The 23,976-nt window shown below is 45.0% G+C and overlaps 2 protein-coding genes across 3 annotated transcripts; both read left to right on the forward strand.

Moving 5' to 3' along the window:
• Positions 1-451: 451 nt before the first annotated feature.
• Positions 452-3,269, forward strand: MRPL18 (mitochondrial ribosomal protein L18). Its single transcript, XM_065631991.1, has 4 exons — positions 452-601; positions 1,317-1,497; positions 2,447-2,681; positions 2,939-3,269. Exons 1-4 carry the CDS (start codon positions 544-546, stop codon positions 3,008-3,010), a joined length of 546 nt encoding a protein of 181 aa, XP_065488063.1. The 5' UTR covers positions 452-543; the 3' UTR covers positions 3,011-3,269.
• A 403-nt stretch (positions 3,270-3,672) lies between these two features.
• On the forward strand, positions 3,673-15,600 carry PNLDC1 (PARN like ribonuclease domain containing exonuclease 1). 2 transcript variants are annotated; one of them, XM_065631933.1, is made up of 19 exons: positions 3,673-3,748; positions 4,277-4,334; positions 4,448-4,521; positions 5,472-5,505; positions 5,635-5,758; positions 6,445-6,533; positions 6,819-6,919; positions 8,313-8,392; positions 9,394-9,531; positions 10,431-10,500; positions 10,751-10,836; positions 11,065-11,120; positions 12,180-12,247; positions 13,074-13,127; positions 13,341-13,383; positions 13,956-14,055; positions 14,536-14,711; positions 14,855-14,953; positions 15,520-15,600. In XM_065631933.1, exons 1-19 carry the CDS (start codon positions 3,673-3,675, stop codon positions 15,590-15,592), a joined length of 1,599 nt encoding a protein of 532 aa, XP_065488005.1. In that variant the 3' UTR covers positions 15,593-15,600. The 2 variants fall into 2 exon arrangements, with proteins under 2 accessions (XP_065488005.1, XP_065488006.1); XM_065631934.1 differs by lacking the exon at positions 3,673-3,748 and having other exon boundaries at positions 4,285-4,334; positions 12,183-12,247.
• Positions 15,601-23,976: the final 8,376 nt, after the last annotated feature.

The raw sequence follows: 23,976 nt of genomic DNA on the forward strand, positions 1-23,976 counted from the left end.
TGGGTGGCGGCTGCCGCGTGGCCGTGCCAGCGCCGCTTGTAGCCATAGAGCCGCGGTCTGCAGCCCGGAAGAAACAGTTGTGCTTTTACTAAGGGCAGGCAGTCCTTGCAGCGGCTCTGGTCTGTGTCCCGTGGCCTCCATAAGCGCTGGGAGGGCGGGAGCCGGCCTGTCCGCTTGCTGGGCTCAGCTGCCTCTTGGGCCCCGTTCCAGGAAGCGCCGCCCCGGGACCTCCTCACGCCCTTTTTCCGATGGAGGAAAAAAAAAAAGTGATTCCCCGAGTCAGGGAAGAGTTACTGAGGAACTGTGCACTTTTCCCAAGGAGCTCGCGCAGGGGCTCACTCATGCAGCGGAACAGTAGCTGGCCGCCGCTACACGGAGCGGGAAAAAGAAATCCGTGCTTCCGTATGACATCACGCCCTGCGGGCGGAAGCCCTTCCGAGGTCGGCCCGTTCCCCCGGAAGCCGGCCTCACCGAGATGGCGGCGCCCGGGTGCGGCTGAGCGGAGGGGCTGCAGCCCGAGGCCGCGGCGGGCACCGGCTCCCCATGGCGCTGAGCAGCCGCCTGCTGCTGGCGGCCGGCCGCCTCCGGGCACGTGGAGCGGGTAAGCGCAGCCCCTCCGCGGCTCGCCCTGCCTTCCTTTCCCGGCAGCGGGGCTCCGTGGCCCCCGTGCTGCCGGCGGAGGGCCGCTCGCTGGGTGAGCCGGCAGCCGGGTGTCTTGGCGCGGCTGCTCCGCCGTGCGCGGGCCCGGTCTGTGCCGGGCTCCTGCCGGGGACGGGTGTTCGGGCCGCTGCGGGACGGGGCGCTGCTGGTGCGCTCCGGCCGAGGCGGGCGGTCTGCACGGGGAGGCCCTGCCAGTTACTTTGGTGAGGGGTTCCCGCTGCCTCTCTGGATCAAAAAGTTGTGTGGCAGAGTGAGTTTGCAAGCCTGTCTACACATCCTGTTTGTTAGTTTAATTAGCGAGAGGATTTTTACCTTGTTATTTGGTGGTGCTGTCATTGGTTCTTTGTGTATTTCACTTTCAGTATTTTGTAAAGCCTTAGTCCTAGGGATCTTTTAGTCATGCATGAATTTATATTTTATGAGTGTGTTTTGAGCCACCGTTAATGTACTTTTCATCTTTAGCCTACAGCTCACCTCAGCAGGTGGAGAAACGGGTTGAACTCTGGTAATCCATCTATATACTGTTCAAAAAAAAAAAAAAAGCTAATTTTGCCCTGCTAACTTTTCCAAGGTGTATCATTCTGTATTGTATTTGTTCTACTGTCTGCAGTACATTTTTTTAACTCTGGGGTTTTTATTTCTTGCTTTACCTCAAGGTCTTCGTTTTGCATCAACTACAGCCAGTATCAAAACTGAGACTGAAGTGGACACAAGCGAAAATGAGATTGTTGCCCCAGAGTTCACTAACAGGAATCCTCGGAACCTGGAGCAGTTGGCCCTAGCTAGGAAGGAGCGTGGCTGGAAAACAACATGGCCAAAGCGTGAATTCTGGCATAGGTGAGTCAGAAAGTCACCAGCAGAAATTACAGCTCTAAAAGAAAAACAAACCAAAATCCCAGCAGGTGGAAATGCTACAAAATGTGCTTTTGGGGTTGCTGAATCGGTTGCTTCCCTTAGTTGTTCTTAATCAACAGGTATTGTCCGTGTTCAGAGAACAGCAGGCTAGTATCACATATATGTTGAAGATTTTGCCATCCAGTAATATTGCTTAAGCAATTGCTGCTTAACTTAGGATTCTTCTAGTTGTGTGCTGACCATGCATCATTGTTTTATTTGGGGCACCATAATAGTCTGAGTTTTCTGTTTCTAGAAAATGCTGATTGCTTGTCCTCTGGAAAATAAGTTCATTTTAAGCTGGGGATTCAAAATCATTATTTTGTTCTTGAGGAGAGAACTACGTCCAGTTTGTTCACACCTGGAAATCTGACATTGCCTCAATGCAATAGAAAGTAGTTGCTCTTAGTACTCCGTGGTTATGTGTTATGGCTTAGGAAGTCATGCTTGACCCCTTGCTCATCCTGACAAGTTGTTACCCACTGTGTAAGCAGAAGCCTTTAAGAGACTGCATAGCAAACCTAGAGCTACATTTCTGCAGGAGGAATTCCTCTGATCGAGCCTTTTAGCACCTGTACCAGGCTGTGCTTGGTTTGGAGTAAGTGCAGGCATGAGGCAGCATAGGACTGTCACCCACGTAACTGCCGAGAAGTTGCTCTTGAATTTCACCACATTGGACTGGCAAAATGAGTCTTATTTTTATGTTCTAATAAAGTAAACAAAAACGTCGATAAGATAATAAAAGCAATATTAAGAAATCATTATTGTAGTAATAGCTCAGTACTTTGTTTTACTTACAGTGAGTCATTAATGCATTTAAGCATTTGAATGTGTTCTCTCTTTAGATCTGGAAAAGACATCACATCCCATGTTGTTTCTTTCCTTCGCTCAGATTACGGCTTGTGCGGACACAGCATTATGTAGAAGCCTTTGTTGAGCGCTGTAATGGGGATGTTGTGGTATCTGCCTCTACCCGAGAGTGGGCCATAAAGAGACACCTGTACAGCCCCAAGGGAGTAGCGGCGTGCCAAAACCTTGGCCGCGTAATGGCACAGCGCTGCTTGGAAGCAGGAATCAACTTTGTGAACTTCAAAGCTGTTATCCCCTGGGAATATCGTTGTGACTCGGCAAGTACCCATCTCCTGACACTCATTTGGTCTTTTTTTTTCCTTTTTAAACATAATTTTTCTCCATTAGTTTTCTTATGTGGCTTGACAATCCCTTGCAATGCTCAGAAGGGTAACTTTGACAAGCTTCAGTTGCTGGCATTATGCTTCAGTGAGGCTGTTAACCTCTGCCCCTCCACATAAACATGTCCCCACTGATATTTTGGTGCTGCGGCTTTTCTTTGTACTTACTTGTGTCTCTCTCTCTTTTGTACAAGATTCAGGCATTTGAAAAAGCTGTGCAGGAGGGTGGTGTCGTTCTGCGTGAGCCACGAAGAATCTATAGGTAAATGGAGACTGTTGGGAAAACTTTCCAAAGAACAGCAAACACTTCTTCAGGTGTGTGTGTAGAGGCACAGTGAAAGTCCAGCACTGGAGAAACTTGGAACGTGGCATCTTATAATAAAATGTTCTTGAAGGTCTGGAAGTTTGTCACATTCTTGATTTTTGAAATCCCCAATGCCTTTATTTTAAGGCTAGAATAAACTGTTATAGTTCGACCTGACAGACTAGCAGAATTCACTTCAGAATTAAATAATTTTAAAGGTATTTTGGTTCGGCGGGTTTTTTTTGGTATTTGATTTTGTGTTTGTTCCTTGAAATGCTTGATCCAGCAAAATACAGTCACTTATGTGAATGTTCAGAACTGTAATAAAGTTATGTGCTAAACTTGGTAGAAAGATTAAATTCCCCTAACTTGTCCTTGCAGCTTTGTTGCAGCCCTTGGATTTGTTTTCTTACCCCTCGCGGGTGCAGGGGGGCAGTTGCCCAGGTGCAGCCGCAGGGATGAGCAGCCCATTTCCCGCCGCTTGTGCGCACACCGGTGCTGGCAGCTTCCCAGCCGGCGGTTCTGCCGGCTTCTGCCTTTTTTATTAAAGGCGGGGAAGAGCCGCCCCCGCCGCATGGCCGGGAACGCAGGCGCGCCGGGCCGGGGGCAGCGCGGAGGGCGGCGATGGAGGTGGGGGCTGCGGGCTTCGAGCGGCACCTGCCGCTCCTGCGGGGCCGCATCCGCCACGCCGCCTTCCTGGGTGAGCCGTGGGGGGCCGGCCCGGCGGCCGCTACCGGCGCCCTGAGCCCCGGCGGCCGGCCCGGCCCCTGCAGGCCCGGCGCGGGGCGAGGCCGTGGCGCCGCGGGCACCGGGCTGTGTGTGTGTGAGCCGGTAATGGCGCTGCCGTGCGCCAGGGCAGCGAGCGCTGAGGCGCCGGGCTTCAGGGCGGGCAGCAGAGGCCGGGAAGGGAGCCCGCTCCGGGGTGCTGGCCTCGGTTCGGTGGGCCGGGGCGCAGGGGTAGTTGCCGGGAGGGCGCTGCACAGAGCGAGGCAGCCACCCCCGGGGGTGCGTGTACGCGAAGGTTTCCGTTCCTCGTCCTGCCCCAGGGGCGAAGGAGCAGGAGACCTCGCTTCCACAGCAGGCAGTTGCCTTTTCTCTTGAGCTCGTACCACTGGGTCTGACACAGAGGTTATGGTGAAGAGAGGTGCTTCACAGACCCTCGACTTGGTGCTGGGGAAATGCATGCTTCATATTTCAGATTTTTTTGGTGTTCTTTCCATCCCAACAGCCTTTGACATGGAGTTTACTGGCTTGCATTCAAGTTGCCCAGAAAATAACGAGCCCAGGTAAAGCTGTTGGCCTTGAAATATGAGGGAGACTTGCTCCTATAGCTCTGTGAGAACAACGTGTGCGCTGCAAACCGTGTTTCCACTCCCCCCAATTCTGGTTTTGTTCATAGCCTGTTTGATTCCCCCGTGGAGCGGTACCTGAAGGCCAGGCAGAGCGTTCAGCGCTTCACGGTTACTCAGCTCGGTAAGTGCTGTTCTGACACAGAAAATAACCTCCTGAGGTCTTGGTGGTAACTGGCTTTTTGCCAGCCAGTGAGCCTTGCAGGTAGCTCTGGTCTTAATTCACTCGTTACAGAGACATTTGCTTGCTGTGCTAGTTTGTTTGCTTGTTTGGTTTTTTTCCTCTCTGCTGTTTAATACTCTCTTAAATAATGTAAAGTCAGGCTGACTAGATACTTTTTACCTGTCTAAAGTCATTCATGTTTAAAGATTGCAGGTACAAATACAGGGCTTTTAAAACAGGATGCAAGCAAGAAGTAGGTGGCAGCAGCTCCTATTCAAGGGTGTGTTATTTAATACAGTGTATGAGTAAGGGGACTATCAAAGGAAAATGAAGGCTAGTATTTCTGATATTCCTAAAATAATAAAAAAAAAAACAGGGAAGGGCCTGTGGTGGTGAAGGGCTACAGTTAAGAACTAGGTAGAGGTCAAGAAACAGCTCCAAAACTGTTTAAAATATTGTTCAAAGCCATAGACTATGTAAAATCTTAATGTGCTTTTTAGGGATTAATTAAAAAAAAAAAAAACCACCAAACAAGTAGTAAAAAACACATTTCAGTCATCTGTGGTGCCTAGCTCCTTCCAAATGCTTCTGTAGCATAGTTGGATCTGCGCACGCACAGCTGGAGATTTTTGTCACCCACTCAACTCTTCTCACCCATTGCTAAATTTATTTCCTATTTAATCAGACTTGAGTCCTTTTCCCACTTAGCACTGAAAGCTTGTCCCTCTTCAGCTCTCAGGGAGCTGGGGAGCAGCCTTGTGGTGGTGGTTCCTGTTAGGATTTGCACTGTGGCATCAGTGAATGGCAAATGTACTCCATCAGGGCGTCCCCGCATCCCTGACCTAATTTTCAGTGTCTGTAGACATCCAGCTAAACATTGTTATGTCAAGGGAAGTTTCTCTCTCTTGCAGGGCTGGCGATATTCTCAAATGAAAATTCAAAAAAGTAAGTAAAAAAAAAAAAAAGGCAGTTTATTATAATGAAGACAGTGCAGTTGAGATTTTATGCAGAATTCTCTTGGGAGGAGTTATTTCCTGCAACTGTCTTCTAGAGTTATTTTTCTTTTAATTGTAGGTATGTGGTGCATTCATACAATTTTTATCTCTTTCCCGCAACATTGGGAGTTACGGATGTCGAATTCACCCTCTCTGCATCTAGCATTCAGTTCCTGTCTCATTATGGCTTTGACTATAATAAGGTATGTAATCTCTCTACCAGAAATCTAGAACAAAGGAAGTCTGTGCAATTACAGGAGAAATTAGGATTAATATCCCTAAATGCTCCATTTCTGGGGTAAATAGCATCCTGCTAGAGTATGAATGCTTCATGTGGCTCGTTATCAAGAGTGAGTGGTGTTTTTTCTGAACTGCTGTAGGGTCAATAGCCACATCTTTGTCAGCCTAAGACAGATTTCCTCACCTCTAAAAAAGAAAACCTATCTCTGGTGAGCTGAGGAGGTACTAAAAAGACCCCAGTGGGGTCTCAGTTTACCTGCATCTTGCATATCACCATATTTCCTATAACATTCAGACTATGTCATCACATAAGAGCACTGTTCAGCAATTTTAGACAGGAAGCATCATGATATCTTGACATTTTAAGTATCTCATTAAAGGAAAAGTAAAAGCAGAGCAAAAAAAAAATCTTACAGGTGATAAAAATCCTTTTCTTTCCTCCATACGTAAACACATCTGCCTTTATGTAAGAATGCATCTTGGATTACCTGCAGTTTGTATTTCCAAAGAGGATATTCTGAGAATGAGGAACACCAGCATCTTCTAAGTATATGCCAGTTTTGGACCTACCTAACCTGTTATTGTCTAACTTGCTGTGAGAAAGTCCAGGGGAGAGTAACCAACCTGACATTTTTTTTTCTCCCCTCAGTTCCTCAAAGATGGAATCCCGTACATGAATGAGGAACAGGAGAAGATCTTTAGCCAGCATCTCTCAGCGGGTAGCTGGAAAGTCAGCAGGTGAGCACTATTCAGAGTAGATCCTCAGTACTGTGTTGGCAGCTCACCTGCACTCGGATCATGTTTTGTAGAAATATTAAAGCCTATTGGCCTGAATGCCTCACTGCCAGCTGTTCAAGCACGCTGTGGTCTGTCTGAAGGAAGACTGAGATGACAGGACACAATCTGGAGAGTTGTGTGAATGTTGGGAAGTGATGCTTTTGCATTCGTGCAGCAAGGCACAAGGCTCTCTCTGTAAAGAGCTTTTTTTCACACTCTGCCTCTTTCTCCCCAATACTGCTGTAGTGACCTAGACAGGGATGTGCTGAAGAAGGCTATTGATGAAGTGACCTGTTGGATAGCTGCAGCAGAGGAAGATGATACTATGGTTCTGCAGGATCTGAGTGGTAAGAAACAGGGTGCCTCCCCCTGGCACCTGTGGGCTCTGAGGGGCTTCATCACTTCTCCTGAACCTCTGGGGCAGCTACTGTCCTTCGCTGCCTGTTCTGTTAAACTGCTTTGTTGAGAGTGAAAGCATCTGTGCCCATCCTGCCTTCACAACTCTTTGCCCCTGTCCACGCCTCAGTTCCTGTGAGGCATTCATCTCTGGGCTCTGATTTTCTGCTCTGTTATGGTGATGGGTCTTTCTGTAGTGGAAGTGGGTGTCTAGGCACTTGGAGCATGCCTGGTGGTAACCGGCTTCCATTTTGTGCTGCTTCAGAGCAGCAACTGGAGAATTGTATTTGCTCTGGGTCAGGACAACTTTTGACTTGTTTTACATCCTGAGTGATCTGGTTTTTGTTTTCTTCCCCTTGGAGAAGGGAAAGGCGGGCCACCTTTCTGAGTTTGTTCCTTCTCATGGGGAGCAACAAGGAGCCCCATGGAGACACATCTATGTGCCAATGAGGATAAACATGCTGCTTGCCACCTGCGTTAGCTTTTGGGAGCACTGCAGCAGAGCTGAGGAATTTCTGTGCTGGTTTGGAGGAGTTGAGGGACAGGGAACTGTAGCAGAGAATAGTTTGTACATTTGCTCACAGAGACCAAATCTTAATCCTTTAGGTCAGGGAATAAAATACAGAAAAGGTTAAGAAGGACAGAAAGTATTAAAGGCTTTGTCTGTTGTTGCTTTTTTGCAGAGTGTAAAATACAGGAGGTGGGGAGTGGTGGGGAGTGTGCTGTGTTTTGTATCTGCTATGCCAGCTGTAGTAGATACGTTACTGATACTTCAATAGGGTCTGGCAATTGTGAGCACCTGTGACAAGAAAGACATTTATTTAAGTAAGCAATAAGACTGATTAAGGTGTGTTTTTACATACTGTTCAGAAGAGGATTGGGTTAGTTCTTTATCAGCTGTGGGTGAAAATGCACTGGTACCTTTCATCTGTGCTTGGCTTCTGAGTGTGTTGCTCTGAAACTTTCCAAAACCACAGTCTTTTTCAGAGTAGTAGCCTTCCTCCCTGTTTTCAGATAGCCTTTTCCTTTCCCTTGTGTCCCCACAAAAGCTTATTTGCCTGTAATTCTCACTGTGGCCTTTTTTTCTTTTTTGGAGGGGGGGTAGGGAGATGGGTTTGGTGCGGTTTTTTGTTTGTGTATTTTTTTTTTGTCCTTGTTTTGTTGGGTGTTTTTTTTCCTATTATCATGTGTGGTAATGTACCAAGGTCTTACATTCGTGAGTATTTTCTGTACACTGGGGAAGAAACATCTGGTCAGTCCTTCTGTCTAGAAGAATGCATTTTCCTGAATAGGCTTGTCTGCACCTCTGAAGTTTTTACTGGTGGTGGGTTTTTTTTGTCTCAGGCTATCAGATGTTTGAAGTTCAGCTGGTTCTGAGACAGGCTCTCCAAAATGTTTGGACACAGCCTCTTGGAGACAAGAAGGTGAGATAGTAATGTGGACTTTTTGAAAAGGGGGGTTCTGTCTAGGCAGATAGAACTGACGTTCTTGCAGAGACTCTGAAATGTTGCTTATACATTTAATGATAGGGTCCTGGAGGAAGAGAAGAAAATTACAAAGGAATGTTCTGGGAAGTGTTGACTGTGGGATCCCAATAAAAGGGATCCAGAAAACCGAGTAACCTTGCTTTCTGTTTGTCCTGTAGCCACAAAATACCTCGAGGTGGAAGTGCCTGTCCTTGGGGCACTTCTGGAGGGACCCTCTCTGTGTCTCTAAACTTTGTTAGATCTCTCCTTCAATACCTCCACAAGAATGTACAATTAGCCTCTTTTTGTGTTTTTTCCTTTGCTGAGTTTTGCCATGTAGTTGCTTCGAAGACTTTTAATCTGTTGTGTGGCTTGCTGTTTTGCTGTTTGCTATTTTACATTTGATGCAGTATTTTGTGAATTATACCTATGGCTGTGGACTTCTCAAAACATGCATCAGAAAACATACCAGTCAGTTGCTTAGAAGTAGATTTAGAAGTAGAAGTCTCTTTTTTTTTTTTTTTTTTTTTAAATTAGTACTATTTTGGTCTGATAACCAGTGTCATCAGAGTGACAGATTTACCCAGGCTTCTCACCTGAAGCATAGACTTTGGGGACTCCGTTTGTGTGATTGCTGTTTGATTCTTTTTTTCGGTGCCATGAACTTACCATATTGGTGTCAAATTGAATGGTGTTCATTGTGCTCCAAAAAAACCTGTGGTAGGAACCATCCTCTTATCCAGAGAAGCATTAATAAGACACCCTTAGAGCAGGTCTCTTTTGTTACTGGAGCACTGATCTCCATATGGAAGAGAAGTGAGACAGTTCTGATGTCCCACTGTTTCTCCATTCTTCATTGCCTAGAAGCTGAACTTATCCTCAGCGTTACTGAACCCCAGTAAGCAATGTGCATACAAGTAGCATTGGAGGCTGAGATACTCAATGACTCTCCTTTTTAGGTAATGGTGAAAAAAGTGAGTCTGCAGCATCGCCGGCTTCTGGAGAACTCTCCTTATGACTGCTGCCAGAAAGAGCTCATTCTCCTGTCTGCCCGGGGCTTCACCAACCTCTTCCAGACACTTGTTAAAGCCAAGAAGGTAAAATGCCTCATCCCTACTTTCTTTTTCCATCTCTCGTTGATTTGCTACACTGAATGTAGAGGGCTAATAAAAGATAAAGTAGTAATTTGTATTAAATAACTCATTCAGTGTGATCATCTTGTTTAGTTGTAAGTAAAACTGAGATGAATTCTTAGGTTGCAGTCATGGTTAGAAAAAATAAGAAACATTACATCTTCTTGCTGACCAGGTCCTGCTCCCAAAGCATCATCAGAATTATGGATCCAAACACTAGGTTTCCCTGTGTTGCTTTTATATTACTTGTGCAAAACAAGTGCAGCCAGGGAAGAGGGAGCCAGAACCCATTCTGCAATGTGTTTCTCGTGTCACTTGAGAAAATGCAGGAGTCTGCAATGTTGAAAATCTTTGTGTTACACAGCACGAGTCACCATCTAAGAAAGCTGAGCAGATTCTTGCCTGTGGGCAAGTTATGCTTTTCAGCATGTGATAGACCAGTTTATATGTGGAAATTCTTATGTTCTATATGCAGATTATTGAATGAATTTTGGCTTCAGGACACTATGGGTGATGTGCAGGCAAAGGCTGTCCTCCTTCTTGTGAGTGAGCCTATAAATCTGATCAGTGGAGGATTTTACCAGTGTTCACCTGAACTGAGAATCCACTTAGCTCCTTAGGTCCACTCAAACTAGAATGCTGCTGAAAAAATATCCTCCTAAGAGAGTCCACAAGTCTGATTTCCTGAAAGCAGTAGTTCTCCTATGAGCTTTGCAGCCTGAATGACTTTTGGGTGAGCATGTGTGGATGCTGTCTGCAGGAGGAAAGCATTACAGCTGTTGAGCATGCCTGAAATTGGTTTTCTCTGAGCTCTCTGCAAAATTATGCTCCAATGGGCTGTTATGTTTATATTCTTCCCTTAGCCCCTGGTGGGACACAACATGCTTATGGACCTTATGCATCTTCACGACAAGTTCTACAAGCCCCTTCCAGGTAATGCTGTACTTTGCTGTCCCCATGCTGCTGCCTTTGCAACAGGGATAGGACAGAAAGCACAGTGGTCATTTGCTGCCCCAGCCACCCACAGTGCTTAGCAAGCAGCAGTTCTAGATGCCTCTTCTGAGCTGTAACTGCTGGAGAGGCACATCGTTCCTCTGACTCCACCTCTTCCTCATTCACTTGAAATACCTTTGGCTTTTCCTCAGTTTTACAGTGTCTTTATTCACATGTGTTCTGCTTTCAGAAAGCTATGAAGAGTTTAAAAAGAATATTCACAATCTGTTTCCTGTCCTCATAGACACCAAGACTGTAACAAAATCCGTCTGGAAGGTGAGATGCAAAGGTCTTTTTATTTAGAGTTAAAGCTTGTCTTTCACCCAAAAGAGAGGGTATCTTTCCTCAGTGCTCTGTGGTTACAGAACTGTGAACAGTTCTCAGTGTTGCCCTGAGACATTCTGCTTTGTAGACCTCATCTAATGAATCAGCAGGACCGCTAACTGAGCTCACTTACCACGAGGTCTGTCTTGGTTGGTTTTCAAAAATGTTCTTGTTTTATAGAAATGTCCATTTCCTCGAGTATCTAATCTTTTGGAGGTGTATGAGGTTCTGTGCAGGTAAGTGGTGTGCTATAAAGCCTTCAGCAATCCCTTTGTTTTCTTTTCAAAGTCAATAATTTTGTATGTTCATAAATGCCCTCCTCCCACATGTTTTTTCAGCTGCTTTCTTGTTTTTCTAAATTTAAGAGCAAGGTATTTGCTTATCTTTTGTATAAAGTAATTATGCAGTAAATTATTTGTTCTAAGTCAGTTCTCATAGTGTACCACCATTACTACTTTGGTCAGAGGTTTGGCTTGCAGACAGCTTTACACACAGCTTTAGTGTTGTATGTTGCTTATGTCATGTTATGAAATGGGCGAGTTTCGGTTCTCAATGAAAATACACCCTACTGTCAAATGCCAGCTCCCAAGAAAGAGCTGCACTGAGCCCAAAGCAGTAACTAAATACAATGTTCAAATGGAGCAGATAAGTAGATATTGCATCTCATGAGCTTAGCCCTGATACAGTAGAAGAGTTCTCTTTTTTTTTTATACATTTATTTTGTGGATACATTGTTTTCACGTCAATTTTTCTAAGAAAAGGAAGATTTTGCCACTTTCCCCTTACCCCCTACTCCCAAGAAGGAGATGTGAAATTAGTGCTTATAAAAACAGTACTGGGATTCTGGTTATTTTTGTTTATCAGTTTCAGACTGCAGATTCTCATCAGCTTTCATGCTTGCTTGTTCTTTTATTTCAGTCATTCCGTGGGTATCTTTATTAATCTGTCCTCCCAAGTTCCCCATTCAAATAGAACCATCTAGTCAACCCCTTCCCTTGGAGTTTTCCATGGATTTTTAGTTCTGTTCACATGTTTTGCATGCAGTTAGAGTAGACTTGCTGCTTAGGAGGTTTAATTGGGGAAAGAGACTGAGGAAGTATTTAGGAGTTAGTTTTCAGGAAGAAAACTGGTAGATATTATTGAGCTAAGTATCTTAGCCTTTTCACAGAATTCTACCAAAAGTCCTTTTAAAGTCTTCAGTAGCTTTTTCTGAAATGAAGCCACAGGTCACTAGAGAACAGTAACTTTAGTGTAATGAGGAAAGACAAAAATCTTACACATCCACTTGTCTTCAGCAGCAACCTAAATCCAACAGATCCAGCATCCCCAGTGATCACTCTTGCAAGTGACTGCTCAAGATATGGTACGTTCTTCAGTAGATCTTCCAAGTCAGGTAGCTAAAAGGGCTTTTGTTTTACCTTATGGCTGTGCACATGCAAAGCATGAATGAGTTCCAGTGGGTCTGCTGATACACATTTTTGTCCAGACCCAAAGCCCGGGCTCCCAAAATGTCTTTTGTTCTGCATGTCCCCAGTAGCTGCTGAGGGTAGTGCAGGGCGCATCACGCTGCTAGCACAGATGCTGTTCGTGCTAAGTTAGGTTGAACTGAGCCCAACATGGGCCTGTGAGGAGTCGGTAGCCCTTGGGAGGGGCAGGGGAGGTGGGAAACAGTGGTCCTAGCATAGAAAACAGCAGGAGTTGGTGGCTCATGTGCAGAGTTAGTGGTGCTGTGTGTGCAGGGGGCTGTGTTCAGTACATGGGGTGATCCTGGCTGCGAGGCAGATGTTTTCTGGCTTCTCTCGGCAGCGCCGTGTCCTGCAGCGCAGGGCCTCCTGCATTTTGAAATGGTTCCTGGTTCCCATACCGTCAGTAACATATACAGCACAATTTGGTTTAGATCTTCAGGGAAGTTAATATTTTGTAATGTACATCTCACTAAGCTTTTCAGTGATTCGTGTAACTGCAGCCTTTTTGTTGGTTTTGTTTTAAAATCCGTGGTAGAAGCATCGACTTTCTATGGGGCGTAAAGGTTTCAGGGTGAGGAAGGAAACAGAGCTGAAGGTGGGGGTGAAAACCCCAAAACAGAACAGTGGTTCTTATGAATGTTTGGATTCTGCAGTGGAGCGGTTTCCACGGTGTACTAAAGGTATTTACTTCTTTTTTTAATTTATTTTGTTGGATACTTACAGCTGAGAAGAAATCTCCTCATGAGGCAGGCTATGATGCATTTCTCTGTGGTTCAGGTAAAATGCTTCTGAAACACTTCTTTAAAGTTTGTGTAGGGACTTGGTAATTCCATTCCTGCTCTGTAGCTCTCTTTGATGCTAAGAAATATTTGTTTATATACAGTCTGTTGCTCTTAGTAACCTAGCTGCACTTTAGTGAGTTTTTGCTTTCCATTTGTTTAGTTCTGTTTCTTTAGCTTCGTTCTAATGCCACCTCATTGTTCCTTCTAGTTCTTCTGAAGTCAGCTCATTTGCTACTGTGCAGATCCACAGAGTGAGTGATGTTTAAATGTTTACTGAAAATTGCATTACAAGGGTGGGTCCTACGGAAAACAGTTGTCAGTTCACTCTGGCTGACTTTTTGTTTTGCAGACTGGCCTTCCTTTTGGATAAGAGAAAGTGTTACTGGAAATGTCACTGTTCTAATTAGATTTTTACTTTATAAATCTGAAAGTAGTAGCTTTATGTCAAAGCTGACATTTAAAAAATGAATTAAGGGGCCATGCAGTGGCTCAGAGGTTGGGAAATGGCATTGTGACTCCTTTATCCTCAAACGAGCTCTCTCAAGTTCAGTTCACTTGGGTAAGGGTCAAATCATTTTCCACTAGTTTCCATTTTTGAAATCTGTGTGATTCAGTGCCTTCAGTTAAGTTGCTAACAGGCAACTGTTCAAATCCCTTCCCTTTGCTTGCAGCTTTTTGACTTCTGTAGAAGATACCAAGATCTGAAATACCTATTTTCTCCCTAGTGAAAGAGCTTCTTCAGGAGCTCTGTGCTCCAGAGACACTGCGCAGCAGTGCAGCACTGGAGAAACAACACTTTGTTCCATTTTGTTTTCTGATGTAGTGATGCAGTGGAGGCTGATCCTTCTTTCTCTCAGTATCTCACCGTGTTAGCTGACTATCTGAACAAAGTGAATTTCATCCGAGGAAGTGTTTCAAGCATTGTGCGTATGAATTGCAGGTCTGTGACCAGTTGGTGGGGTGCATAGGTCAGTCGCCTACTTGATGGCTTCATTAGAGGAGAAAAATCCACCAGTGCCTGGGCCCACGTTGGCAGAAGTTGCCATCGTATAAATGACACAACTGATGTTTCAAAATGGCAAATGAGTTGAATTTCTGCTTTGTGAAATGTTTTTGTATTGTTATCCTGTAAGATGGCATTAGTTTATGTTGCCCTAATTCTCTCTGCTCTGTTAGAGAGCTTGCTGTTTCTCTGGTGGTTTCTCCATGGTAATCATGACAGTTTGCTTTTATGACTTGTGTTCAGAAGAATCTTGGGACAAAAGAAAAATAATTTTACATCAACGGCTGTGTTGTACAACCTGTCTTATGTGTCATGTTTTGCATATTTTCTGATTATATCAGTAGTGCATCTATAGTATTTCCAAACTCAGATCCATGTCTCTGTATTGCACGTTTTCCAGAATTTTTCTGGAGAAGATGCTTCCTGCCAACATCCCCCTCTCCTGGTTGTCCATGTCCAAGGCTGGCCAGGGCTGAATGAAAGGCACATATACCAAGAGTTTAATGCTTTTTGTCGCTTTGATGTCAGACGGCTTTCAAAGAACCAGTTCCTTCTGCTCTCCAATAAATTTAAGGAGTAAGTCTTAATTTCCTGCCCCTTGATCCTCTTTGATCTAAGTCTGCTGTGACCACTCTTGGATAAAGCGATTCCTGTCCTGAGCTGTGGGATGCTGTAGGCAGCCTGCAAGCTGTGGCTCCTGACATCTACTTTCATTACAGCATCAGGCATGTTCTGAGAGATTATAAGGATCACCCTCACCTGCGGGTTTCTGTCTATCACCACTGGAAGCACTCTCCGAGCGTGAACTGCCTGCTGCAGTGAGTTACAGACACCACGGGAATGGGTAGGGGGAAAAGCATTGCTTCCAAGGGGGTCTGGCCCTGTCCCAGCAGCAGTCTGGTGCTCTTTTGCCATGTTCTTCTGCCAGCCCTTCAGAAGAACAAGGGGTTCGGAAGCATGTTCACTCGCCGACTGCTGGGTGGCCACTTGTGAGCTTTCAGCCCTGGGCAACTGGACTTTGATCTTGATACTGATTAACCAGGGAGTGTTACCCCATGGATAGCACAAGACTACAGGTGTGCTATCGTAACAGACAGGGGCTTATCTTAATGAGCTGTAGTGCTAGCTCTAATAAGCTTGAGGAGTGAGAGGCAGAGTCTTCCACATATGGGGTGGACGTGTGTTTTCTCCAGCAGAGTCAAAAGCTCTGGGGAGAATTCCAGATTCAAAGTGCATCCCTCTGGTGAGGTGGTGACAGAAATGCTCTTGAAGGGTGAATTTCTGGCCCGACATGCTTTGGAATCAAATCTCAGAGCTTAATAAGAACAAAATTAAGCCCTAAATATTAGAAGTCTAACAGCATTTTATTATTCTTGCCCTTTAGAGTCTCTGGTATTGTGGCGCTGTGGTCTCTCTTGGCCTTTGTACTCGGAGGAGGTCCTTGCTCTTCTTTCTAAAGGATTGCCTTACAGATGAGATGTCAGGAACACAGTTCTTATTTTTTGTGTTTCTCTGTTTTGTTTCATTTCATTCAATAAACTATGAGGGGAAAAAAAAGCTATGAATAGTGGTTTTAATCGTTTTATTGCAAATGTGTTTTTAAAGAGGACGTATTGGTTTCCATTTTTGTGCTATTTTGTAATCTGTTAAAAGCACAGTTCCCTCCCGAAGAGAGAGAGAGGGTTCTCCTGATGCCTAATTTACTTAGATCCTCTGTTGGTTCTTCACAGCTGTTCATAAGCCCAGTTTTCTCCCAGTGCTTGTGCTGCTGTATAAAACACATTTGCGTTGAAGTTTGCGAATTTATGAAATGAAAGAGGCTATTTTTAGCTTCATTTGTAAAACAGAAGAAATGTCATTGTTTACCAAATGAAAATGGGCAGAGTTGATGCAGAAACTATTCTCAGGCCACATGAAGAATTCTGGTGAATGGTAAATAATTTGCAGTGCTGTCAGTGTTGTGCAGAAGAGCTGAGGATAGACACAGATAAGTGGAATTTATCAGCTTCCAATTTGTAGAATATACACAGGTCGTGTGAGTTGGCACGCATTTTTGCTTGTTTCTAGTGCACAGCATGTGAGCAGTCCTTTATCCAAAACTATCACAAGACAGGCTTTGTTGATGCGTTTCTCTGATATAGCTGGATTGTTTGTCAGTCCAGGGACTGTGGTCTTTATTAATTTCATTCTCTGCTTAAAAACAACCTGTGGATTCATGGTTTCCATATAATGGTCCCTAGATTTCATCAGTCAGAATTGGATCATCCTAATTGGATGGGGCCCGTGATCATCCAATACATAGAATCTGCCTTTTAATCGACTGTAAAATCATAGAATCGTAGAGTGGGCATAGCTGCAGGGGACGGAGCAGCAGCAGGAGGGTACAGCGGTGTGCCCGAAGGTCATGTGCACTCTGCTGCCAGCGGCTCGTGCTTTGCTGCTCTTCAGGAGAGACGGGCAGCATCTCTTCAGATGTGGTTCTTGAGATGCACGGCTTGCGGTTTACAGCTCTTACTTCATAAGCCACCTCCTAGCCAGACAAATAACTGACTTCTTGATGCCCTTTTTTTTTTTTTTTTAATAACTCTTCAGTGACAGGGTTCTCTGTCACAGTGTTCCTCCAAATACCAGTGTAAGTATCTCCCCATTTATTCCATAATGTGTTGGTTTTTTGGGGTTTTTTTTCTGTCATTTAGCATCGTTAGACACCTCCCTTGTGTCAAGGAGAGCACAGGCTCTGTGCGTTATGTAGATTTGGGAAAGCTTTCACTGAGTGTTGCACATAGGAGCATGCCTTTTCCCATAAAAATCACTCTTCTTGGTTTATGATCTGGGAAATGTAATACCCTTGTTCTCTGGAGTCCGGATTCAGCTAGCTGCTTAGACATGGGGAAATGCAGCCTCACTTGCGCCTCGTCTTTACAGTCTGGGGTTCATGAAGATATAGACAATGTTACCTTTAAGAAGCACAGCAGTTTTTAAGGAAGCATGCTCTTTGAAGGAACAAATAAATTGTTTGTTCTGTCTTTAAATTTTTCTCCCTTCCTCCCATTTTCTTGTCTGAGTAGCACACAGACAAATAATGAATTAGTTCCCTGCAGTACTATTCTCTCTCTCCCGTTTCACCCTCTCGAGAAACACGCTTGCCTGTGGAAGAAAGCAGAGATCCTTTCACCCCTTTCTGAGAAATCACCCATGGGTCTGACCATTCCTTCTCCCTCTCCAAGGAACAGATGTACCTCATGGAGCAACATAGTGTAGTGAATCCAGAGACTGCATTAGAGATGGGACAACTTATGAATAGTAATTTCTGTAGATCTACTAGATATTTCTACTGTAAGTGAGTTAAGTTTATATGTAGAGTAAATACATGAAGAAGAAATGAGAGCAGGTTGAGTATATTCTGATCTCTTTCCTAGGGGAGGACTTACAGAAACAAGTTGCCTGTTTGTAAGAACCCAGGGTCACTGCTCAGAGCCTTTTAAAGACATCAATCAGATGTACTAGCAGTCAGTTCCCATGAAATGGGTTAGCTGGGGGCTATTCTAACAAATCAGAGCAGCAACTTTTAGCTATGGGAACAGATTTACAAGTTTTCCTGAGTGGCTGAAGATCAAGACAAAAATCTCCCTGAACATGCCAATCTGGCCATTCCAACCTCAGCTATTGCTTTTGCTCCAGACTAGGGAACTGTTATTAATTGGAGTTGAAAGTATCAAAAGTAGTTCAGGTTATGCCTGTTCCTGTGGGTCTCCTGCAAGTAGGGCATACTTTTGATTCTTGTGAAGCCAATCCGAGGCAGTGCAACCTGCCTCATTACTCTGGCTCTGAAGAGGTGCTTGTCAAAGTTGCTGAGTGGCTCTGAGGGCTGGCAGCTCAGAAAATCAAAACCATCTTCCTAAGACAGTGATAAAACCACAGCCAAGTCCCTAGCAGCAGTTATAGCACACCTGCTTCTCAGTGCTGTGAGAAACTTGTACTTTAGCTGTAAGGCTTGAAAGGATAATTCAAACCCTCAATGAAACAAGATCTTAGAATTCAAATTGTGAAGGTGTGCAGTAAAAGTATAGCCCTGCAAATGGAGCATTGCAGATCAGGATATCAAGAATATATGGGAATGTAGCGGAAGATTTGGCAAGGAGGTTAGTTAAATATAAATACGCTCAAAGTGACTTGCAGCTGTCTGTAGAAAAAGCACATACATCACACTAATTGTTTTACTGACCTTGTGTGCTTGATGAGTAGAACCTCTGTGTTAGATAACATAGGCCTGTGAGAAACTCTAGGCACCTTATCACCATGTCTGAGATTCCTGCTTTGTTGTGAGAAAGAGTGGGAGGCTGCGCCTGCCTGAAGCCTTGAAATCCAGGCGAGCTCAGCAGGCCCAGTGATCTTCCAGCAGGGCTGAACTTACCAGCGTCTGTGTCCCCGCTTGTGTCACCTCTGCCTCGGAGCTCAGGTGTGACTTCAGAGATCCCCCAGTAGAGAGGTAACTAAAATAAAACTTGCTCTTTGCAATGCATTCGTGGCCTCTGGCTCTTCTTGTGATGTGCCTGCGTATGTGTACACAAAGAACAATTAGATTTTTGATATATTGACTTTTTTTTTTCACATGTTCAAGATTGAATATGTCTTTAAGATAACATCTCTACTTGGGTGGGAAGCCCCTCAGAGCATCTCCTGTTCCTGAACACCCAGAGTGCAAGTCTTGCCTTGGAGGAGCTCAGTGCTGTCTCAGATGCCCAGCCCCCTCTGTAAGGCAGGTGTGTTAAGGAGATACAGACCAGCGATGCTGGGCAGAGAACAAATCTCTCCATCTCTTGGTTTGCTGGAGGAGCCCAAAAGCACCGGATTAGAGCTGCATTGGAGGTGTGGCATGTCTCGTGGTGGAGACGGTTGACAACTGAGACGGCTGGCTTGCAGAGCCACTGCAGGGGCTAGCACACGCACCCCCAGGAGTGCTGGTGGAGAGCCACCCGTGTCAGAACACATAAGCACTGCCTGTTTTGTTATAAAGGCTATGGCTGAGCAGCAGGGAGGGAGGAAAGCCATCTCCAAGCGCTACTCGTGCTCCCAGAGACACGGAGCTTATGGGGCAGAAGATGGCTGAGAGTGGCTGTGGGGCACAGGCTGGGGCAGGCAGAAAGCGGGGGCTCAGCAAGGATGGAGACTGGAAGGAGAACACATGCAGGCAGAGGTGATGGAAAAGGAAGATTTTCTTCCAGATGTCCCCAAGGAGCTGTGAGTTTGTTGCAAGGCAGGAGGCCAGGAAAAGTGGAGAAGAGTCATGCTGCCAGGATGCATGGAAGACAAGAGAGGGTTTATGCCCAGTGTCTCACTCAGCTCATCTCTGCTTTCTCTTGCTGCCTTGTTCAAGTTTGTGATTTTAACCAGTTTCACCAAAAACAGTACTTTAATTATTGTGTGAGCACCTTTGGACTCACCTTCAGGGAAAAAACATAGGGCAGTCCCAGCTCTGAGGGGTACCTGGGCTGGGGTTGCTCGCTTTTAACATAGACACTGCAGCCACAAGTGCTCCTGCCTGACATTCAGACCCCTGCCCTGCAGCTTGGGTGGGGGAACAGGACCCAGATCCTTGGCATGAGCAGATTCTAATGTGCCTTTCCTTTCGGTATCCTAACACACAGGCAAGTAGTCGAATCCTCTTGCAACTTCTCCCCAGCCAGGTGAGCATATAGAGATGAACAGACGTCTTACCAAAGGCAAGATGGACGTGGGGCTACTGTGCCCCCTTCTCCCTGTGTGGGACAGCCAAGGGCCCCCTCTAGTCACAGGAGTGATTGACACTGGTTCTCCTGTTTCTGGAGCAAGTATGCTCACCCACAGACCTCTACGAGACCTTCTGCAGCCAAGCGTTAAAAGAAAATGGCAACAGGAAATCTGTTGGCAGAGAACCTAATGCAAATGCTAAGTTAGGCTTGCTTTTAAAATACCTGTGAGATGGAAATCTGCAAGAGGTAATGGTTACGATGCAGGAGAAACACATGATGTCCTGGCAGAAACACATCCAGTTAAGAAGAAAAAAAACCACTTTAAAATGTGAAAATGTGTTATGCAACACCACCTAGGCACACACAAATTGAGGAAATCCTAACGTAGTTCTAAGTCTGGACCTGGTCCAACTCACTGACACCCCTAGAGTTCACCTGGGTTTTGAAGCAGTGGAAGAGTAATTGGTAATCCTCATTCTGTATTTTGAAGTAATACAAAACTATTTGATTTGTCCCATAAAACTTGGCACTAGAGATTGGACAGAGCTGTGGCATGTTTGCTCTAAAAGATGCTGCTAGAAATTTCTGCTTGCCTCTGGCTTTTGGTTACTGAAGGTCACTCTGTCTATAATTTCTCCTTGTTTAACAAGCTGCTTGCTTACAAGTGCAGCCAGCGTAACCAAAGCAGGCAGTTGTTCACTCACCTACTAGAACTCATCTGTCCTGTGCATGTAACACATACAACAGACTTTGCCATTCCTGCATAAACTGAAGGATTTGCAAACCCACAGGCTCCCACAGCTGCTTGCAGTGCTCAAAACTTGCCCCCTCCCCTGGGATGTGGGACTGAAGCAGCCTGATGTAATTGTTCCATAGGGCCGCTGGGTCATGGGAACCGATGCCACAGGAGACGTGCTGGGCTCCTGGACCTCCCCTGCGGTCCAGCAGCCTCCAGCAGCTGGGCAGCCTCCAGAGGATGGGCTGGGGCGGCTGCTCAGCAAGGGGTGTCTGGGGGTTGTCTGCAGCCAGAGACATCCCTGTGGAGGCCCTGGGGATGCTCTTTTTTCACAGCTTGCATGGATGAATATCCTATGTGTACTGTAACTTAGTACAAGAAAAGAGCATGGTGATGGGGGACAGAAATGCAACTGGGGCTCTTCCTGATCCCATAGGCACCTGTCACCATCTTTAGACTCCCAAATACTTGGATAGTGTGGCAGACACCTCTGACTCCACACCTGCTTGCTACTGAACAGAAATGTAGGGCGGTGATGTAGAAGTCTGTGTTTCACAGTGCTTGCCAGTCTGAGAGGCACAGGAAAGATGACAACTGCCATCATGGTGACAATGATGGCAAGTTCAAGCCTCATCCGGAGGCCCTGCTGTGGAGAGCTGTTTTGGACAGTGATGAACAAGATCAAACTGGAAAGAACAACAAGAGGGGTAAAAATAAGGTAATAAACGATTCTGCTGTTCCTAGAGCTCTTGGTGAGCAGAGCTTGTGAGTCCCTCATGTGGTGAAATCCTCCATTCCTCTGAGTGAGCAGGCAGGACAGGCGTCGAAGAAGAGCATACGTGCGGGATGAGAGGGGCTCAGGCTGACTGCGCCGGTGATGTGTGGGGGACAGGACCCTCAGGCACTGTGCTGCACTGGCAGCTGTCAAAAAGAAGGGACCGGCATTGTACTCAGTGGAGAAAACAACACTCAGCATCAAGCTGAGATAGCTGAGAAGGCTCTCTGAAACTGCAGGTGACTGCAGGTTCATTAGTGTTGGCATGGAGGTCACTTCGGCGATGGCCACATTTAGGACACGCACAGTAACTTTGCTCTTCTTCATCCTGGAGCGCAGAAACCAGGGGGTGACACCATTCTCACTGAGCCCCAAAGTGGCAATGCGAAGCACTCACCTGACAAAAGCTGCCTTCAGAAATAAAACACTGTCTTCTCAGCCCTTGGATTCAGTCTCATTTGGTTTTGCTGGGTCTGTAATGAGAGATAACACAGTGTTTGATTCTGTCATGGCATCACTTGAATTGAGCTGTTTTCTCTTCCAACAAGTGGGAGATGTTCTGCCATCAGTTTGCATTACTGGAGCTGACTGAAAAATATAATCGTCATATTATTAAATAGTTGAAAAGTTCAAAGGTATTATAATTCAAAGAGATTGCAAACAATTCAATTTGTCATGAGTCCAATGTATTAGGAGCAGTATAGTCTCTGAATGTTACTTAAATAAACAAATTACTTTTACAAATTACTTTGGGTTTATCAAACACCCCCGAGTTAAAGCCGATACACATTTTGTACTGCATATTCTACTCCAGCTGTTTTACTGAGTGATTCCCAATTCCCTGTTACAGCAGGTTTACAAAGATCCCAGCTCAGGCAAGGAAAAGGGAAGGTAAAAATAGTTTCTTGCTGAGACAAAGCTGCCTGTTGGTGAGGACTTTTGCAAAGGTTAGAAATAAAATTCTGCAAGTTATGCAGACATCTAAGCAGACAGTGTTGAGCTGATGGCACAGCAGAGATTCTCTCTTAAATAGCACTGCATGCAAAGAAATAACTGGAAAAAAAAAACGTGAGCCTACTGATCGATCTTTTTCAGATATTAGGAATCCAGAGCTCCAAAGCAATGAAGGATGCTTCTCTTATGATAAAGACCCAGCAAATGTGACTATGTTAGCAAATTATCTGTATTAGAATACGCTTCATCAGCTACTAAGTCCTTTTCATGGAAACTAATCTGATAAAATCATAAATACAATGAAAGAAAAAAAATCACCACAGCTTGATCAAGTCTTGTTTATGTAACTGAAAAGTTTGTAACTTTTTAGAGCATACTAAGTCATTGATCAAAATTATTTGTGTCCCTCTGTGTTAAAATGGCAATTAATGCATTGTGTTAATACATAAATATACATAAGTATATATACATAACTCATGGTATAATTTGCCTTTTGCTATCTAGTGTAGTTTGCTCATATTTATATAGGCTTGGGAAAAAAGTACCAAGTAAAAGTACCAAGCGTCTTTTACTCCATTTATGCTAGTAACAGCTGATGATGTTCAGTGCTTTGTGGGACCAGGGCCTACGTTTTCCACGAGTCATGAACTTCATTGTAATTTGTCTCCCAGTGTCTAACTGGGGATGCAATGTTGACCCCTCCAGTTCTGGTATGCTGAGTTCTATTGTTCTCTATGTCCAATAGAAAAGGGGAGAGCTTGGGGGTTTTTTTTTGGTAGCCTTGTGCTCCCTGAGGCTGCATCTCCTTGCTCTGAGACACGGCCTCGATATGTCTGTTGTGAGGAAGGGCTGGGTACTCAGCGCTGTCACACTGACCTTCCCCAGAGAGTCCTGGGTTATCTCCCGTCCACAAAGGCAAAGCACTACCACATCAGTCTGCTTTTAGAGAGATAACAGGGAATGCCCAGGACATCTTAAAAGTATATAAATAAGAATAAAATCCTACCATCGCTCTTTAAAACCAAGACCATGAAAACTGGGGGAAAAAAAAAAAAAGAGACTTTAAGTTCAGGATGAAATCTTTATTCTAATGCATTTGATCTCTCAGTTTCGAATTAAATGGCCAAACCCCTTCAGGCTGTTTAAATACTTATTTGTATACTCCATTAATTAAAAAGAGTCAGAAAAATTTGAGTACTAGATGGCATTGATTTAAAACAGTAAGACAACCAGTATTACAATTCAAATTACTTCTTTCGTAAGCGAAGTAGTCCAGGAGGCACGTGCCATAAGAGTCTTGTTTTATGCTTGCTGTGCCCACACCTACCATCCCCATGTCTTCCTTGCTGGGGCAGGACGTGGGCCTTGTGGCAGCCTCACATGCTTTTTTGGCTCCCTTGAACAAGGAACTGGGAGTGCGAGGGTGTACACTGGCTATTGAAATTGTTTAAGGCTACTCTGGTCTCCAGGGAATGGTAGGAGATGGCCGCCTTCTTTGTCAGACAAAGCTCTTGCTTGCAAGACTTGCTAAACAAAGCAAATGGGATGCTGAAGGTTCCACTGGTCATACAGGAATAGGAAGTCCCAGACATACCAATGAACTAGATTAAGCTAAATAAGCAGACTTTATTAGTACCACTGCTG

This window comes from Caloenas nicobarica, chromosome 3 (genome assembly GCF_036013445.1).
Source record: "Caloenas nicobarica isolate bCalNic1 chromosome 3, bCalNic1.hap1, whole genome shotgun sequence".
In the NCBI taxonomy this organism is placed as follows: Eukaryota; Metazoa; Chordata; class Aves; order Columbiformes; family Columbidae; genus Caloenas; species Caloenas nicobarica.

What these genes read in the sequence shown, in the direction of transcription:
- MRPL18 (XM_065631991.1), top strand. Translation starts at nt 544, where the DNA reads ATGGCGCTGAGCAGCCGCCTGCTGCTGGCGGCCGGCCGCCTCCGGGCA. An exon ending in AAGCGTGAATTCTGGCATAG is followed by an intron (nt 1,498 to 2,446) that starts GTGAGTCAGAAA and finishes TCCTTCGCTCAG; the next exon opens with ATTACGGCTTGTGCGGACAC. An exon ending in GGGAATATCGTTGTGACTCG is followed by an intron (nt 2,682 to 2,938) that starts GCAAGTACCCAT and finishes CTTTTGTACAAG; the next exon opens with ATTCAGGCATTTGAAAAAGC.
- PNLDC1 (XM_065631933.1), top strand. Translation starts at nt 3,673, where the DNA reads ATGGAGGTGGGGGCTGCGGGCTTCGAGCGGCACCTGCCGCTCCTGCGG. An exon ending in AGCCTCTTGGAGACAAGAAG is followed by an intron (nt 8,393 to 9,393) that starts GTGAGATAGTAA and finishes TCTCCTTTTTAG; the next exon opens with GTAATGGTGAAAAAAGTGAG. An exon ending in GTTCTACAAGCCCCTTCCAG is followed by an intron (nt 10,501 to 10,750) that starts GTAATGCTGTAC and finishes TTCTGCTTTCAG; the next exon opens with AAAGCTATGAAGAGTTTAAA.